Here is a 20,302-nt window from a genome sequence, read left to right on the forward strand (position 1 = left end):
GGAAGCCTGGGAGAGGCAACGGTGGGGGAAAGGGTTTACTTTCCTTGTGTTAAGATCCAGAGGATCTGGGTCTTGGGGTTCCCCGGGCAAGGTTTTGGGGAGACCAGAGCGTACCAGGCACTGGAATTCCTTGTTGGTGGCAGCGCTATAAGTACTAAGCTGGTAATTGGGCTTAGAGGAATTCGTGCTGGTACCCCCATCTTTTGGATGCTAAGGTTCAGAGTGGGGAATTATACCACGACAGGGCCGACAAAAAACCCCTCTCTCCTTGATGTCCTGCGCATAACCATCACTGTGACAGTGTCCCCAACAGTAGTGTCTGCAGCATCCAAGGACATTTGAAGAGCAGAGTTCTGGCCAATAATTGGCATTCAGAAGATGGACTGGAACTACTCTCTATGTTCCTGCACCAGATGTTTAATCAGTGTAGTAAATCTAATATTGTTTGTAAAACTATATTTGGCCATGACAGCTAGATAGTTTGCAATCCTGAATTGTAGGGTTGCTGACTAGTAGGACTTCCATCCAAAGAGATCCATTCTTTTTTGGCCTTTGTCATACTGAGTACACTTGCCACACAGTCTTAGCTGGATCCAGGAGCACCTTGTTAATGGGTAATGCCACCCTGGAGGGTGTCGCTGTCTGCAGAATATCCAACAGTTTATGCTGCGAGTCCTTGACTTCTTCAAGTGCAATTTGAAGAGTGTCAGCTACCTTCTTTCTGAGGTCTTGAAATTGCCAAAAATCGTTAGCCATGGATGGTGGCAGAGGCATAATTAACTTGTCTGAAGACAAGGATAATATAGGTGTTTGAGGGGTGCCCTAGCCTCCTGTTTCTCAGATGTCTCTCATGTGAAGGGAGAGGGGGAGGTGGCTGGTTGGAGAAAATAGGACTGTTCAACTCTAGGCTCCCTATGATATGGTGCCATTGGGCTAGCGAATTGATAGGTGGCGCAGAGGTCCCAGTATGGCCACTGAGGAGAGGGGGGCATATGGGAATGAGGATAACAAGTAGGGTTGGTTCCACCACCCTTGTTCATGAGCATAATCTTCCCTATGACTGTCAAAGAATGCATTCCTGAAAGGATATGTTGGCAGAATCCCGAACCTAATCAGAAGAGACCAACTGGAAGTCTCATTCATCCTCCTCAATATCATCCAATGCAGAAGCACCTGCAGAAAAGGGTAGCGAGTTCTGTGGCACTGGAGGAAGTTGGCAGTCTGGAGATCAGAGCTCAATAACGAGAAATGCTTGGATACCCAGGAGGAGTTGGGAGGCTGGTTTGTCCATTACAGACAGATCCTTGGTGTAGCAGAATTCTTGTGGCACCGTGTAGGGGATCAGTACTTATGTGGGAGCCAAGGATGCAGCAGACGAAGCTAATATTATTGTAATGGGAGGCGTACAGATGCAGGCACCAATGGTGTCTGGTACTGTTGTGTGCTTAGTAGAGCCCTTCAAATCTGCAGATATCCATTTTATATCCACAGACCATTTTTGTGGGTCACAGATCAGCGGCGGATACAAATTCTGTATGTATGTAGAGTTCTCGTGTTTATGCTTGCCATCTTTGTCCCTGGTAGAAGGTACTGAAGCTCTGTTGGAGCTGTTAGTTTTGGAACTTTCTGCCCTCCCAGTACTGGAGAAGGAGTCATTTGACTCAACAGTACTGAGCCAAGAGGTTGAGGCTTCAGAGACCATAACTATCACAGGGGAACTGAGCTTTTTCGGTGCTAGCTCCTTAAGATGACTCTACATGCTCCTCTTTTTGGAGGTCTTCCCTTTCCTAGAGGAAGCCTGCTCCCAGGTTGAAGAGGTGCTGTATATGTTGATCTATGGGGGTCCTCCTGACCTGACTCAGAAGCTGATCAAAGGAAGAATTCCATCCTCAATAGTCATGAGTTTCATATTCCTGTTTTTCCTTGCTCTGGATTTGAGAGTCAGGCAGAAGTGGCACTTTTGGGAGACATGGTTCTCCCCCAAAGCAACTGACACACTTGGAGTGGCCATTGCTAACGAGTATAACATCGAGGCAGGAGAAGGGCAGTGTTTAAAACCTGGTGAGCCAGGCATGCCTCGCCAGGAAAATAAAGCTTGTGAGAAAAACAAAACGATCCTCTTACTACTTACCTCTAACTATAATTATCACTAACAACTTACTACTTGATCCTAATGAACTACAGAAATGCAGAATAAAGGCACACTCAAGGCAGATATATTAAGGCTCCATCTCAGGCAGAGGTTGAGAAGGAATTGAGGGCTGTTTGCCCGCACTCTTATATAGTCTTGGTGTCCAATATGAGGAGACATAGGGAACATATCCAGGACAAACGGACACTAAAGAAAAATCTCTGATCAAGGCCTTAAGCAGTGCATGTGCACCTGAAGTAGGAGCACCCATAGGGACACTACTCAAAGAAGCAGCATATTGCTAAAAACAAAATTATTTTGTTTAAAGAAGGGTGTCTAATTACAGTTTATCACTGGTCACAGACTCCCGAAAATTGGAACTCCAGTGTCCGAATTCAGTTGGACCTGCAGAATACTGTAGTGCTGGGCCCAGATTATGAGTGGGAGAATTACGCTCTAGGATAAGTAAAGGCATGAGGCCTGACACCTGAGGGAGTGCATTCAGAGACCAGAAATAGGAGAGAGGTGAAGCTAGCCATATAATGATGACATTAGTCAACTCAAGCTTTAAAATTCACAACATTCATCAGTTTTGTTATTTACATGGATAATTAGTAAAAGGCAACTAACAGTATATGGGTTAACATGACTATTAACCACTGACTAAAGTAGTGTATGTAAACACAATTGTGGCCATGCAAATCAGCGCATGATCTGCTTATTCTCTGATTCTGCAGCCTAGTTGCATTCCGGATTTTAATCTTTCATTTAAAAGGGGGAAAAATTCTCCTCTCAGTGTTTCCAAGGTGTGTTGCAGTTATCTGATAGCACGGACAATGAGGAATCCAAGCACCTCTTTCCTCACAAACTGGAAGTGATTTCTGCTTTTGTACAAAGTGGGATGGAGGGGGAGCACACAGAGAAGGGGAGATTTCTCTTTTCCTCAGTACCAAAAGTATTAACTACCTTCTGAATGCCAAATCACAAAGACTTCCCCACTCCCTCCTGGGAGCCAAAAGCCCGAGTATCTATTACCTAGCTGTTCAAACTTCTAGAATAAGCTACGATTTTCAGGACAAACATCTCCAGCACACTGAACATGGATAATTCTGGGACAGCATCACATGCATTTTACTTAATATCTAAATAAGTACAAGGACGAGACTGCTTTTTTCATGTCTTCAGATCACTAGAATCTAGTTTATTTTTAAATATACTTAATTCTGTCAAGAACTTCCAGTCTGCTATGTGCGAACGTTGCAGAAACTAGGATAAAGTGTTGTAGAATTTAGGTCCAGCTTGCCAAGAAGAGGATGAAACACTGACTGAAATAAGCACTTCAGTTGAAGGCAACAAAAACATCAATGCTCCCCTGCTGAAAGTAACAAAAATATGGTTAAAATCCTGGACATAGTGCATGTTCCAGAAGAAACAACAGCTTTACTTATTTTTTCAGTTCTCTTTATTGGCACTTATTTGGAAAACCAGCATAAATATTTAATAGAGAAGAGACATGTTGACCCACATACAATACAACTACTGTAATTACCTTTCTGTTCATGCATCTTTTAAAAGGGTTGGCAATCAGATATTGAGGCCCATTTATGAAAAAATGAGATAAGCAAGATAAAAATTTATAATTTTGCCCTTATCACAAAAGAATGCACAGTAAGTCTTTGGCATATGGCTGAGATTATAAAATAAAGCCATGCTGTATTAAAGCAAGCAAGCAGATGTTATACACAATTTTGTCTGTCTGTCATTGGGAAAGGGAAGCACAAGTCTCAGAACTTTATGAAAACTGATCTGTGGAGTAAGGAAGCTCAATTGACAGTTGCAATAATTTAGATAAACATGGAGAGTCAACAAAAAGCCATGTTCACAGTGTTTCAGCTAAGCGTGAGACCACCACATAGATCCTATATCTCCATATTATACAGGAGAAATAAGTCCTTAGTCCTCACTCATCCCAGGATCTTCACGTTTTCTGTTTCCTAACCTTGTATGCTGCTGCCCTGTCAAAGTTCTGCCTTTGTGAAACAGCCATATGATAAGGTGGAGAACTACTACCATATCTTGTTTTAGGAAAGGCTCACTACATTCAGTGCCCACCTTTAGCCCTGCCTTTCAGTTTTACTGTTTGGGAAGGAAAAGTTTTGCTTCACTATTAAGCTCTTGGAGACTGGCAGACTCTTGCTTCTGTCTTGGGAGTCTTCAAGGTTTGCTATCATGGTGTTTCTGGACATAACTAGCTTCTTTCAAATCCATTATATGAATTCTCCAACATCTCTAAATTGATCGATTCCACACTTGTGATCAGTAATTTTTTAACTTTATAACATCAGAAAGCTCTTTACGCTATGATACTGAGGAATTGGAGGCTGCTTCTACTGGGTTGCTATTACTGTACAGAAGAGGTTAAAACATGGTATGCGGTCACGTAGCAGAGTTAAATGTTCGTGGATTATCACTTCAGTCTGGACATAGTCACTCAGGGTCCCTCCTTAAGGCTTCCTTTCTCTCCAACTAAAGCCTCTAATTTTCTTATCTGAAGCATTTAATTTAGGGATTTTAGCATTTCATGCACTGTCCCAACACACTATTAAAGTTCCTTCTGTGGAAAAACAGTGCTAGGAGAATGCCTATCACTCTAGATAGTCACATAGGGGATACAAAGGAAGCTGGCGATTTTGGGCAGGCATTTTTCCCCATGTTAAGTCTGTATTTAGTCACACCAGCAATTATGATTACAAATAAAATGTAACATGGACAATCCATCCATTCTGGTTCTTTTCATCCAATCAGAACATAACATTGATTAACAGACGAACAAATTAGGACTTAGGCACCAATTATATTTTGATACCCACATTTACATTTTAAAAAACTGCATATGAAATACCCAAAGCTTGTGGAGTAAAATTAATATTAATAAACTGATCCGTTGATTAGCTTGATAAAAAATGACAGAATCCGATAAAGGCTATCTGTTACCTCGATCAGCACCATTACAAACTAGTGACAACTGAAAAGATGTAGTTTAAAATGCCTTGTTTCCCCTTGTAGAATAATATATGTATTTGCAATTTATTATGCCAATCAAGATCTACTGTAAGTCAAAACATGTATGCAGATATTCGCATATTAAAGAGAACGTTTGGAGTTTAAACAGTAACTGTATTTAGTAAATGTCATACAAATCACTATAAACTTCCTCAAGGAACTATTATGGAAGTTTTCTAGAAATAAAGACATTTCTGGAAGTTCCTATGAGGAACAGGATCAGATAAGAAATTCAGTCACACATTGTAGAACGTTGTCTTGTTGCTCTCCAGCTTGGCTGTTTACCCTTCAGCAGAGGAGTAATAAAGTCTCAATTTGTGGGTAATTTAGCTGAAAAATCTATGGGCTTAAATTGAGATCTGGAATTGGAAAGTGAGGCTGGAGAATCTCTGATGGTGACAACTTCAGCTGGTGAATCACAGGAAGAGCCAGCACTGCTTTGATTGCCATCAAGAGTACCTGAAGTCAGACTGAAAAAAAGGAGAATGTAACAGGAGGATATGGAGCAGCATTTTTTGGGCAATGCATTAATTTAAATAAGCTTATTATTCAACATCTTTAACATATAGATGTGAAACAATAAGCTTTAAACATACACTTAACTGTCTTTTAAAGTGACCTAACTATAGACTCTAATTGCACCTGATTGCCACTAAATAGGGTTTCATGGGACTTACTGCAGCTTGAATTCCAGGAAGGAATTTTACATTTTAAATGACATTAAACAGGTCCTATGGAAAAATAAATGAAATACTGATTGCTTTAAGATATTAGGAACAGGTATATTGCTAATGCAAAGCAGTCTAATTTCCTCAAAGCAATCATCTGCATTTTAATTAACCAAAATGAGATATTCTAATTCTTACTAAATTTCAGATGTTTAAAATTCTGGTTTTGATTAGCTATTAAGTCACTTTAAAAGCAAATATTAGTCATCTTCAAACAGTGTTATATAAAAATACAAAGAAATCTACAATAATTTTGCTCTCCAGCCAAACCATAATATTTTATCAAGTAGTTAATTCATTCAGCTGACTCAAAGAATTGCTTATACATTAGAAATGGTCAGGCAGTGGAACATATATAAATAAAGAAATGACAAAGTTTGCAATGAATCATTCAGGAAACTCTATCATCATTTTTATCTTCTATTACAGGAATTCTCAAACTGGGTGCCCTGACAACACCACAACTGCCAGCAGGTTCCGTAGTAATGGCAACTTATACCTCACAATATTTGGTATTAGTAAGGCCCTACTTAACTTGCAATATTGCGGAAATTGCAGATTCCGCTCTATTAGGCTTCTACAGCAATTTTGACAGCTGGAGCTCAATTCCAGGCAGTCGACAGGGAGTCCCCTGGTGGCTGACAGCAAAAAATCATGGAAAAGTAATGGATTTTATTATTGTAAATAATATGGTCCATTATTATTTTCTATGGCTTGTTCACAACTCAGCCACAATTTTTTGACAATCATCTCAAAATTCAAATAGGTGCTTAGGTATTAGGAAAAAAATGCATTAAAACATATCTACTGATTACATTTTTTACAGTATATATCATAGCAAAATTATAACTATGTAGGGTTATTACTATTATTTTCTTCTCTAAAAGAACATTCAAAACAAAAATCCTTCACTCTTTCCTTTAAACCAGATGTTCAGTATAATTTGCTGCATAGTTCATTTTCTGTATCTTAGCACTGTCACAGTTCATATGCAGAGAGATCAGACTAGCATTCACCATACGTAACTAAGAGCAAGAGTATAAAAAAAAGTGACAATTTGCATTAATATGCAAAATTAAGAGGCAAATCTTAAGATCTGAAGCTATTTGCTCCAAAATAGCCAATTATTGGAGGTCTAGTCTCAAAACCTGCTTAACTCCCATAAATGATAAGCATATCAATATGAGAACAGAAGTCATTTATCTGTTTTTGATGTCCTTAGATTACAGGCACTGGTACCCAAATATCCAGTTTGTTTGCAATACTTATCTGGATATACTGCAAAAATCCAAGGCTTATTATATATAACACTATTTGACTTCAAGCATGCTCACCCATGCCTGATGTTTAGAAAAAGAGACTGAAAACATCTGAGCAGTTTCTAATGAAAGTTACAAGGCACAGTAATGCTTACCATGCACCAAGGTCTGTCAGATGTGAAGCTTCAGGAGAAAGCATGCTAGTAGTTCCTTGAAAAAATCTCTTTGGTTCATCTTCAGTATCCATTTCACCTTTAACAAAACCATGCAATCAGATTCATACTATGCACTAACAGTTAAAATACAACTCTGTCCTGATTTAGAGGGATCATTAGCATAGCCGCTTTAGATAAACTTCTATCTTAGATCTGACGCAAACGAACATATAGATTGTGACACATTTATACACATTCTTAACATTCAGATGTTTTCCCCCTTCTCTAAAATGCATATTAATTTGAATTTTCCAAATACACCTCAAGAATGGGTGGGATACAAGTGCTTTACTATGCCACAGAAAAGACAGAAGGATCCGGGGAACTACAGGCCAGTCATCCTCACCTCAGTCCCTGGAAAAATCATGGAGCAGGTCCTCAAGGAATCAATTCTGAAGCACTTAGAGGAAAGGAAAGTGATCAGAAACAATCAGCATGGATTTATCGAGGGCAAGTCATGCCTGACTAACCTAATTGCCTTCTATGATGATATAATTGGCTCTGTGGATGAGGGGAAAGCGGTGACGTGTTATTCCTTGACTTCAGCAAAGCCTCTGATACGGTCTCCCACAGTATTCTTGCCAGCAAGTTAAAGAAGTATGGGCTAGATGAATGGACTACATAAGGTGGATAGAAAGCTGGCTAGATTATCTGGCTCAATGGGTAGTGATCAACGGCTCCATGTCTACGTGGCAGCCGGTATTGAGTGGAGTGCCCCAAGGGTTGGTCCTGGGGCCAGATTTGTTCAATATCTTCATTAATGATCTGGAGGATGGCGCAGACTGCACCTCAGCAAGTTTGCAGATGACACTAAACTGGGAGGAGTGGTAAATATGCTGTAGGGTAGGGATAGCATACAGAGAGACCTAGACAAATTAGAGGATTGGGGCCAAAGAAATTGAAAAGTTCAAAAGGACAAGTGCTTGCCTAAGCGCTAGAACTCTGGAAGAATCCAATGCACTGCTACAGACTACTGGACCAAATGTCTAGGCAGCTGTTCTGCAGAGAAGGACCTAGGGGTTACAGTGAACGAGAAGGCTGGAATGAGTCGAAGGTGTGCCCTTGTTGCCAAAGAAGGCTAATGGCATTGTGGGCTGTATAAGTAGGGGCATTGCCAGCAGAGATCAAGGATGGGATGTTCCCCTCTATCGACATTGGTGAGGTCTCATTGGAATACTGCGTTCCGCTTTTGAGTCCCACACTACATGGACAAGATGTGGGCAAAAATTGGGAAGAGTCGCAGCAGAGGACAACAAAATTATTAGGGAGATGAAGCACCATGACTTATGGGGAGCAGTTGAGGGAACTGGGATTGGTTTAGTCTGGAGAAGAACGAGGGGGGATTTGATAGCTGCTTTCAGCTACCTGGAAAGGGGGTTCTAAAGAGGATGGATCTAGACCAGGGGTAGGCAACCTATGGCATAGTGCCAAAGGCAGCACGTGAGCTGATTTTCAGTGGCACTCACGCAACCCGGGTCCTAGCCACTGGTGCAGGGGGCTCTGCATTTTAATTTAATTTAAATGAAAGCTTCTCAAACATTTTAGAAAACTTATTTGCTTTACACACAACAATAGTTTAGTTATATTATTATAGACTTCATAAAAGAACGACTTCTAAAACCATTGAAATGTATTATTGGCATGCATAACCTTAATTAGATGTGAAATAACTGAAGACTGGCACAGGCACTGTCTGAAAGTTGCCCGATGCCCTGTCTAGACGTTCTCAGTTTGTACCAGATGACAGAGACAAGAGTAATACTCAAGTTGCAGTGGAGGGGTAGTTTAGGCTGTTTATTAGGGAAAAACTTTTCAGTAGGGGGGTTGTGGAAGGCTCTGGAATGGGTCCCTAGGCAGGTGTGGGAAACTCTTTCCTTAGAGGTTTTTAAGGTCAGGTTTGACAAAAGCCCTGGCTGGGATGATTTAGTGGGGATTGGTTTTGCTTTGAGCAGGGGGCTGGACTAGATGACCTCCTGAGGTCCCTTCCAACCCTGATATTCTATGATATTAACTTAAATACAATGAAACACTAACCTCAAAGAATGTTAGTAAAGAGACACAGACAATGACAATTTGAAATGCTCAGTGGATTAAAAGTGTCAACCCCATTAACAGTTATTAATTTGAACATTTACCTACTACAGATACCGATATTAAAATATTTACCTACTTCTTAGTTTCATTAATTGAGTTAGCAAGTGCTTTGAAAGTCAGTGAAAAAGCATCCTCCATTCAAACAGTCTTTAAGTTATTGTACTGAGATCCTCTCAACACCCCCAAAGTAATTTGTAAAACTCCCTCAATAACAATAATTTATTTTCTCATTGAAATCCATTTTGAAATATGTGCAGTTCAAAAGGGCTGGGATAAATGAGAAGGGAACTTCTGCCAGCAGCAACTTCCAATTCAGATTCTCTCAGAGAGAGAGAGAGAGAGAGATGCAGCTCAAGACTGTTTCACACACAACCTGGCCCACCACATTCCCTTCCTTCTATGCAACAATACAGCTTGCTTATCAGTACTTTAAACATGACTTAACGTGCCAAAATGTTACTGTTATGGAAGTGAAGGGTGAGAAAGCTTTTAAAAACAGATGCAATACAACTGTTGAAATGGAGGCTAAGAGAAGCAAGTGTAGGTGTACAGACTGAGCTACACCTTCCAAAACTTAAACAACTTCTAAATAAAACTACAAGATGAGGTGGCTATGCTTTTTCTGGGCATCTGGATGTTGAATTTTGAGGCCTGTATTGAACCAGAATGCAGAGGTTTGTATACCTATAAAAGGGCTCAAAAAAGAATTAGTAAGTTAATGAAGGATAGATCCATCAATGATTATTAGCCAGCATGTGCAGGCATGCAAAACCATGCTCTAAAGTTTCCCTAGCCTCTGTTTGCCAGAAGCTGGGAATGGGCGACAGGGAATGGATCACTTGATGATTACCTGTTCTGTTCATTCCCTCTGAAACACCTGGCATTGGTCACTGGTGGAAGACAGGATACTGGGCTAGATGGATCTTTGGTCTGACCCAGTCTGGCAATTGTTATGTTCAACCCCTGTATGGTTACCAAGAAAACTGTATGCTTGTGATCTTAACTCTACAGCATCTCTGTGCTTCAATTAGCTGGGACCTTTCTATAAATGAATGGAAGTGTACCAAGAATTCCTTAATTCCTTTATATTAGAGGTCCCATTGGTGCTTTACCAAACGTGTAATCTTGCATCAGTGGATGGGTAGTAGGACAGAGTAACCACTTTAAATTATAGATTTATTGTATAGTTAATTTTTCAACTATTGTACTTCAACAGCCCAAACGCCCAGCCATTCCTTTATAGCATACCTTTTGCTAAAACTCAATCGTTTCCTAGCAAGTGTCAGTCCAAAACCAGGACTATCAAGAAAGCTATATGAACTATTTAAAAGTTAACAATTAGAAACACATGCTGTACCTTTTCTTTTCATTGGCCCAAGAACACTTGGGCGAATGCAGTGAATAGGACTCTGACTTCTCCTGCTAAAAGAGTATAAACAATATATTGGTAAATTATAACTGGCATAAATAGCATAGAAAACAACTACAAGTGAGGATCAAGCATATTCAGGGCAAGTTGCTCTGTTTAAGAGCAAATCCCAACATAAAGGGAAGTAGACAATAAGACTGGATAGCCCTAACAAAAAAATCTTTTAAAAAACAACACACACAAGACATGACTGACCCTTAAAAATTTAACCGCAGAACACTATACCAGAAAGCCTGGTTCACATACTGAAGTCTTCAAAAAGCATTCCCAACATTTCCTCTAACACAATCATCTATATGATCACGCAGGTTTCTGTACAATGGGTGCTGTCCTTTGTGAGTCTGAAGATTAGTAGCAGGACTAGTTAGATTCACCATCTGTTTGCATTATGTTGCTGGAAAAAACACTGAGGGCCAAAATATCGCATCTTGCATAGACTGGTGAAGACTGTGAATGACCCAGGAGTTTCAGGACAGAGAGAGCGCCCTGGCCACTGGTCAAGTAACATTAAAAATGCCCAAGGTCCCTGCAGTAACAGTCATTTCTGTCAGAAATACAAGGTCACTTAAAGCAACAGATTTGGCAATTAGGTCCCTTTTCACCTGCACTCAGAACCACACCCTCCGCAGCCCAAACAGTGTCTTTCAGCACCCCAGCCACCCACAAAAGTTATCCTATTTCTGGCAACATTACATTAAATTAAAGTGGGAGAAAGACGGTAATAATAAGCCTCTCTGACAGGCAACCTGTAACACCATGAGGCCATGATCTCTAATTGGGTCCTATAGATGCTATTATAATTTAAAAACTTAAATGTTTCCTCTTAATACTTTTTACTAATCTACACAGGCTGGTATTGTCCCAGCTTCAAAACCTAGGAATTAATTCACCATCTTTTGATAGAAATTCATTCTACTCTGTATGTGATTATGTGCTAAACAAAACCTATTGAAAAAATCGGATACAGGCTGCATCGTAACCCAGTTTCCTGATGTCGAGAATATATATTTTGGTACTTTATAAACTCTAGAAATTTAAGTTGTATGGATTTACTATGTGAGTTGGAGATCTGAGTCACCAAAAACAGTTTAGATTTACTATGTTTAAGTTAAGTCCTGATATTTCAGATGCCTCAAGTGAACAATCCCTATTAACAGTATGCAGAGTCAGTTTTACAGACTTGTACGTACTTTAAGAATCGTCTTGTTGGACTGGGGCTAGCGCTTGGAGGTAATCCACTGCTACTCACCAAACTTTGCAAAGACGGTGAGAAACATTGCTGAAATCAAAATATATTCCAATATTTAAATATAAACATCATGCTTCATTCCTACTGCAAAAAACTAATAAAAATTCTCGACATACAAAGAACTAGAGAGACTTGAGGAACACAACTAGGGCCTTAAGAGAATTTTACCATATTAAAACAAGCACGTCATCATTCATCTAAAATGACTATCTGATCTATTTGACTGGGAAGGTATCGCTTTTGGCTAAGTCTTGAAGAAAGTTCTAGAACAATTTAGAGTGATTTCTCATGTATATACAGAGTGCATGCAAGTTGATAGTATTATATTGATCAGAATATGTATGTATCGCTTTACCTTGGAACAAACCAACTGAGTTAGCTCCTAAAAAAACTCCCTTTCCCTCAAAGAAAGGCAGACAAAGAATATGGCTTTTATTTAACACCAATATACCAACAATTTATCAGTAAATATACCTACTTGGTATTGACATTTATGAGATATTCTGTAGGTAAATTCATGGGTTGTACAGCTGTTAGCTTGCCTTTTTAATATTTTAGTTCCCTGTCTGCAGTGAATGCCCATGCAGAAGTCAGGGATATGGGAAGTTCCATCCCTTGCTGATGTTAGTGCTAAACAAAAATCTAACTATCGGTACTCATGAAGGAAAGCCTCTACCACTTCATTTTTCTTACCTTCCCTATTCCTCTGGTGGGTGAAGGAGCTGGAGAAACTGGGACAAAGTCTATTTGCTTGGGAGAGGATGATTTCTCAAAATCATTGTCACTCTATAAGTATAACAGATCATGTAATTACAGCCAATTGCTTTAATGCAATATTTCATGGGCCAGGCTATACAATATTATACAAAGCATTACTTTGTTGTGGAATGGAACCACATGATGCAAGTCACGCTCACAAATGGCTACATGTAAGAATTTGTTACTATGACTACGTAGGAGACAAATTTCATACTTTTGAGGAAACAAAATATTAAAACATTATGTGCTGATATTAAAGTATCTATAAAACAGAAAGATATAGACATGACTAGAACTACCTTTTGACAAATCAGGAAAAAAAACTATGTCCCAATAGCTGTAGTGACAGCCATGTGTCATTGAGCCACTGGTGATGTCATACCTTATTAGTACAAAACTTCTTATAAGGCAGCAATAAAAAGTATATTACTAGACAGAAACAATTTGATGTTAAACAGGAAGCCTAATCTGTTTGATTTTCCTCTAAAAGAAATTTAAGATACCATGGACAACAAAATGCAGCAATATGGGATGTTAGAACACTGAAGATAGAAACTCAAATCTAAAGCATGAACACATTACCAGGCTCAAGCTCTCCTCCCATGACTGGCTGATCTGCATCGCTGTTTGCACTTCCCTATAAAGAAGAAAAAAAATTCATCATCACTGGCCCAGAGACACAAGAATTTAGGTACTCTCACTTGCACACTAACACTCACCGTTCATGTACTGCTTCTCTGTTCATCAAATCCATTCCTTCTTCCTAAAAAATAATAATATAATACAGAAACAGTTAAGAGTTGGTTTACAGAGCTTTCTTTTGCTAAAATGAGTCAGACAAACTCTTCCTCTTCAGGTCACAATTTGGATGGGAGTCTCACCTCATTCCATACACCATTAGCATACTCAGTGAGTGTGCAACTTGTGCAGAACAGAGCATTTTACTGATGGTTAGTAAACTGTTCCACATTATTGAATTTTTTATTGTTTCTTCTAAAAAACTAAGAAATTCTACAAAAAAAACTTGTTAAAATGTATTAAGATAGAAAAACAAAGCATTTTTTTTAAAGAAAAAGAAATTCCACACATAAAACTTCATTCACTCCCTGTATGTATACATTACAATACTGTTTTTAAATACACAAGCATGTATCATTCCTCAGAATGCATTCAAAGCATAGATTGGATGGTGTGCAGTATAGGGTGACCAGATGTGCCAATTTCACAGGGACAGTCCCAATTTTTGGGTCTTTTTCTTATATAGGCTCCTATCACCCCCCACCCCATTCCAATTTTTCACATTTGCTGTCTGGTCACCCTAGTGCAGTGAAACATGGTAGGGATCCACTTATTGAACAGAGGAAGAATAAATATAGGTTAGATGATTCATCCACTGCTCACTGGCATCCTAGGCATTGAATGATGCAGTCTATGTAATTGAAGACTATGAAGAAGTTTTTTTTTTTTTAAAGGCACAAATGGACGCTAAGAGCCTAATACCCATTAATGCCTTTGTCAATCTCCTCCTATAGTAACACGTTTTCAGGGAGTGCAGCTTTAACTCTGAAATATCCTGATTTAACTTTAACCTATTTTTAATGGAGTATTTATATGGAATAATTATTATGACTATGCAACAATATAGGCCTCAAATTCCCAAAAATCAGAAAGCTAGCAAACAGTTACTATACGACCTTCTAGCGTGAAGTTTTAATAGAAATACAGCGTCAAATATGAAGTAACATATATTGTGTCTTCCCTGCACCTCTCTTCCATCCCACTTGTATGTACATATTAACATTAGTCTTTACTATATTAAGAATAAAAGGAGCTTTCCGATGACTTCTTGTCCTTGTCAAAGCTAGTAAATGAATATAAATTACACAATAAAAATGAAACAAGCAGTGCATTTCTTCAGGATTACTATGTGCCTCAAGTGTTTGAGGAGGCAGGAAGCTGGAGATCAAGTACCTTCAATCACTTGCAACATGTACCCTGGAAATATAATGCCTGGAGAGCTAACTTTCTTTCACAAAATAAGAAAAACAAAAGTCACAAGATTTACAAGCATTTGGAAATCATGTGTTTTCCAAAGTGAGACTTTAAAAGGCAGGCTATCATATGGAACAGCTTTAACTAAACATTTATTTTAACAGCTTAAATTCCTATAACAGAGTTTATACTATTAGAGGTTTCCTTCTGGGAATTTACATTTTATGATTCTTCCTCTTCTTCCAAAAGAAAACCAAGATAACTGTTTTCTGTATTAAATCTAACTGTATTTTGAAACAGGCTTGTATTCAAAACAGAAGTGCATTCTTACTTCACCATTTTAATGAAGTTACTGCATTAATAGATCTGGGGAAGGTATAGTAGCCAGGGTTGGGTTTTTTGTTTTTGTTTGTTTTTTTAAACAGAAGTGGACAACTCAGCACCACCCATGTTTCACAAGAAGGAAGATTAGGTGGTATGGAAAGTGTGAAGGTATGGGACTGTACACCATTATCCTGATATCCCTCAACTTCACATTAGCTTGTCAGCTTTGAGAGTCTCCAAGTTTAACATGCAGCAATCAGCAGCAACATTCTTACCTTGGACGCTGCACCAAACTGCTTCAGTGCTGAATATTGGTATATCTCCTGTCAGTTTCTCTGACCGATTAAATACAGCATGCCATGCTGTACTACACTAAACTTTTAGGTTTGCCCGATCATGGAGACGGAGATTTGAACACCACAAACTCCACTGAACATCATTTTATGGTTATTCACAATTCAATTGGGAGGAAGGCAGGCAGTTTATGAGCCCAAAAAATGCCACTGACTCTAAGTTCTAGATTGCAAATGAGGCTGCAAGAGATAGGGCCTACCAGCTTTCTATGCGGGGAGAAAGATGTCTGATGGCTAACCACTTTTATAAATGGGACAAAATCCTGGTTTCAGTATATTATTTTAGGACACATTTGATATTTTCTGTAAACTTTTGTATCTCTGGAAACTGATTCAACCTGTGACTATTAAATGCACCTTGAAGTGACAGATTTTTGCTGAACACTCTTTACAGATCAGCTATTACTTCTGAGTGAAGACATCAATGATGATGAGTAGGATACACCAGCTTGTGTAAAGCCAATAAAGAAAGCTTTCTATGGGTATGTCTATACTATGGGATTATTCCGATTTTACATAAACAGGTTTTGTAAAACAGATTGTATAAAGTCGAGTGCACGCGGCCACACTAAGCACATTAATTCAGTGGTATGCGTCCATGTACCGAGGCTAGCATCAATTTCTGGAGCGCTGCACTGTGGGTAGCTGTCCTGTAGCTATCGCATAGTTTCCGCAGTCTCCCCAGCCCATTGGAATTCTGAGTTGAGATCCCAATGCATGATGGTGCAAAAACAGTGTCACGGGTGATTCTGGGTAAATGTCATCACTCAATCCTTTCTCCGTGAAAGCAACGGCAGACAATCATTTCGTGCCCTTTTTCCCTGGATTGCCCTGGCAGAGTTCTCTCATTTAATGCTGAATCTCGTATCATGTCCAAATATTTAATCTGCAGGCAGAGACCGCCCTGGAAAATCTGCTGATAAGATTTTTATATTTAGCATTAATGAGCAACTTGTACAACAGCTTAAGATGGAATGCTTATTAATTCCTTACCTATTCGTTGTTGCAACCCACGATGTGGCCGTATTGCCCAATACGTTCTGGAAGTGAGAGTATAAATCCTGTGGACAACTGGAAGGAGTTGGCACACAATAATTAGGATCATTACGCTACGAGAATTTCATAAGTGAAATAGTCTAGTGCTCTCACTTATAAACTAAATACATTTAAATGTATGCAAAATGTATTGAATTTAACTTCTGAAGGTGTTGGCTGCTATTTTGTGATATTGAAGTGGCTATTTGTTATCTTTTTGAGAATGAAAATAACTATCTAGAAAAAAGGTGGTGTCTACTTCCTGATTGTGCGTTTTTAAAATCTTTCAAGCATTAGTGTTTGTCATTTCCAGTTGGTCCATTATTCCCTGTACGTTATTCCTAGCAGCCGCCTTTCATCAATCAACAGGTAAGAGATGATTCTGGTCTGTTTCTGTAAATTAACCAAGACTCTGCCTGTTACGCTACGTATTTAATAATACCAAATTAGCAGCATTAAACTGATTTAACCTGCACCGTCCACACAACAGAGCCCTTATATCAATATAAAGGCTAGTTAAACCGGTTTTCTTTCCTCCTCGACTGAGAGCTAGCACTGAATATAGTATTGCCATATATCGGATTAGGTGAAGTTGTGGCGCAAATCGAACGGTACTTGGCCTGGGCGTATCCCACAGTGCCACCATTGCCTGTGACTCTCTGAAAGCCATTCTGAACTGATACACTGCAGGTAAGACAGGAACCCGGCGACTTATTGAATTGCATTTCCTGTTTAAGCCCAATCGGGAGCGACGGTCGATGCGGTCCAAATCCAAAAGCGCTCCAGCCGGACCGTCATGGGAATACTGATCGAATCCACTGTCATGAGGAGACACAATCTTTCTACTGCGATCTTACAGAAGACGAAATGACAAACAGTTGAAAATCTCCAGCTAGGATAGAACGGGCCACAGTCCGGGAACTCAGCACAGTCTGTGTGAAAGCGTAACAGCACATGTGACAAGGAATCAAATGCGCTCATGCGAGGAATGGAGGGGGAATTGAGGACTAACCAGCTATCCACGAGTCTCTGAACAGCATTGCATTCTCGCTTATGCTCCCAATGCGGCCTGATAAGGTCAAAACCATTGTCCTGGGTAGTTCAGGATCTATTCTCGTCAATTTACCACCCCTCGCCCCCTGCTGAAAGAAAAGGGGAAAAAATCATTCCTTCAATGATTCATGCTCGCCGATATTGTTACTGCATGCTGCGTGTAGACGCTGTGCTGCTGGTGAAGCTGCAAACAGCGTCATCCTTCCCTTTCACTTTTGTTACAAAGATGGTGGAAGACCGTCATACATCCATGATGCTCCTGGCTGCCTCAGTAAAAATGGCAATGACTCCCTGTCATCCTGGCAGACAGTGTGCAGAAATGCTGGGGGTAACCATCCTCATATAGCAGTGGAGCTGAGCTCCATCCGCCCCACCCCCCCCCTTTCGTGTCCTAAAGAAAAGATTCTGTACTTCCACTACTAGCAGAAACTGAAATGCTGCCTCGCGCTCACTTTATCTTTGCTAAAAGTCAGTGTTCTTATTCTGCTTCTTTATCTACTTCTCACACAAATGGAGGCCCTGCCATGTAGCCCAGGAGTGTGTGGAGGAGGCGAAGACAATGAGTGAGCTTGTTGCAGGTGACACCCCTAGAAATGGCATTGCACGCTCATCATTTCAGGATCTCTGGGGCTCTGAGCCGGAGCGGCTATCTCTCTGCTCTCTATTTTTGTACACTTGCCCCATATTCCAGCAGGACTGACTCTAATTTTAGACAAAACAATAAAGAGGGAATTGAACCCGGAGTCATCCCATTTTTGCTCCATGTGCCCCTGACCACCTCAGTAGGCCAGCAGGAACCCATACAGGCAGCAGACTGTACAAAATCGATGGATTAACTCCATTCTCATGCCAATTCTACCATGGCCACGGATGAATAGGGTGTAACCATCTCTGCTACTTGCCAAGGCAAAGAATCTGCTGTGTAAGCACTTGCAGTTACCGCCTCTCTCAGCCGCATCCATACACATACCAGTGACAAAAAGGCAAAACAGATCCATGTTGCCACCGCTATAGCGCTCTGCCGGGCCAATCCAGGAAAAAGGGCACGAAATGATTGTCTGCCGTGCTTTTCACGGAGAAAAGATTGAAGTATGACAATTAAACCCAGAATCACCCGTAGACACTGTTTTTGGACATCATGCATTGGGTCTCAACTCGAATTCCAATGGGCTGGAGAGATGCGGAAACTATTGCAGATAGCTACAGGACAGCTACCCACAGTGTTACCCAGCGCGCTCCAGAAGATTGATCTAGCTCGGTACATGACGCCGATACACTGATTAATGTCGCTTAGTTGCGCGCGTGCACTCGACTTTATCAAGCTGTTTTACCAAAACTGTTTATGAAAATCCGGAATATCCGCATAGTATAGACATACCATAGAAGCTTCTCTTTATGCTTACCAAGCTGGTGTTCCTACTTCATCATATTATGTCTTCATCAGAAGTCAATAGCGTGATCTGTAAAGACGTGTGCAGCAAAAATCTACTTCAAGGTGTCATTTAATAGTCACCAGTTGAATCAGTTTCCAGAGATACAAAGTTTACAGAAATATCAAAGTGTCTAAAATAATATATGAAACCAGGATGTTGGCCCATTTATAAATGGTTAGCCATCAGACATCTTTCTCCCCGCATAGAAAGCTGGTGCCTATCTCGTGCAAGCCTCATTGCAATCTAGAACTTAGAGTCAGTCGCATTTTTTGGGCTCATAAAACTTCCTGCCTTCCTCCATTTGAATGTGAATAACCATCAAAATTTATTCAGTGAGTTTGTGGTGTTCAAATCTCCGTCTCCATGCTCGGCAACTAAAAGCTTTATGTAGTACAGCATGGCATGCTGTATTTATCGATCAGAGAAATGACAGGAGCTTATATACATATTCGCACTGACAGTGTTGCAAGTCCAAGGTAAGAATATTGCTGCTGATTGCTGCATGTTAAACTTGGGACTCTCAAACTGACAAGCTAATGTGAAAGTTGAGTGGATATCAGATAATGAGTACAGTCCCAGACCTGCACACTTTCCATACCACCTAATCTATTCCTTCTCTGTGCAACATGGGTGTGCTGATCGTTGTCCATTCTGTTTAAAAAAAACAACAAAAACAAAAACCAACCCTGGCTACTATACCTTCCCAGATCTATTAATGCGAGTACTTCATTAAATGGTTATGGTTGAAGAAATGCACTTCTTTTTTGAATACAAGCCTGTTTCACAAATACAGATTAGATCTTAACTACAGTAAACCAGTTATCTGTTTTCTTTGAGAAGAGAAGAATCATAAAATTAAATTCCAGAGGAAACCTCTAATGTATAACTCCTGTTATAGGACTTTAAGCTGTTAAATAAATGTTTAGTTAACGGTTTCCATTATGATAGCTGGTGCCGTTGTACTGTGGTTCACATATAGAAAAACATATTATCAAATACTTGATAAATATTAAGTACATATATATGTATACATATATATAATTAGTAGTATGAACATACAAATATATTACACAGAAAAAAAAAGAGAATATAAAAATAATTAAGAAAAAAAAAAAGAAAAATACAGTAGATCCAGCTTAAACTCATGCATCATCAAAAACAATAGAGCATAATATCTCTCTAAAT

The 20,302-nt window shown here is 39.7% G+C and overlaps 1 protein-coding gene across 4 annotated transcripts in view; it reads right to left on the minus strand.

Moving 5' to 3' along the window:
• Positions 1 to 3,570: 3,570 nt before the first annotated feature.
• The window catches only part of LOC116820575 (P2R1A-PPP2R2A-interacting phosphatase regulator 1-like), a 39,403-nt gene continuing 22,671 nt past the window's right edge, over positions 3,571 to 20,302 (minus strand). For 2 of the 4 annotated variants that reach the window (XM_032773156.2, XM_032773154.2), the window contains 7 exons: positions 13,647 to 13,690; positions 13,510 to 13,564; positions 12,862 to 12,954; positions 12,110 to 12,198; positions 10,848 to 10,912; positions 7,337 to 7,433; positions 3,571 to 5,664 (listed from right to left, as the gene is read on the minus strand). In XM_032773156.2, the coding sequence (XP_032629047.1) occupies positions 5,505 to 5,664; positions 7,337 to 7,433; positions 10,848 to 10,912; positions 12,110 to 12,198; positions 12,862 to 12,954; positions 13,510 to 13,564; positions 13,647 to 13,690 (603 nt within the window). In that variant the 3' untranslated portion in view covers positions 3,571 to 5,504. The remainder of the gene's footprint in view (positions 5,665 to 7,336; positions 7,434 to 10,847; positions 10,913 to 12,109; positions 12,199 to 12,861; positions 12,955 to 13,509; positions 13,565 to 13,646; positions 13,691 to 20,302) is intronic. The other 2 variants (XM_032773155.2, XM_032773158.2) reach the window with 2 other exon arrangements.

The sequence above is a fragment of the Chelonoidis abingdonii genome, chromosome 8, assembly GCF_003597395.2.
Source record: "Chelonoidis abingdonii isolate Lonesome George chromosome 8, CheloAbing_2.0, whole genome shotgun sequence".
NCBI lineage: Eukaryota > Metazoa > Chordata > Testudines > Testudinidae > Chelonoidis > Chelonoidis abingdonii.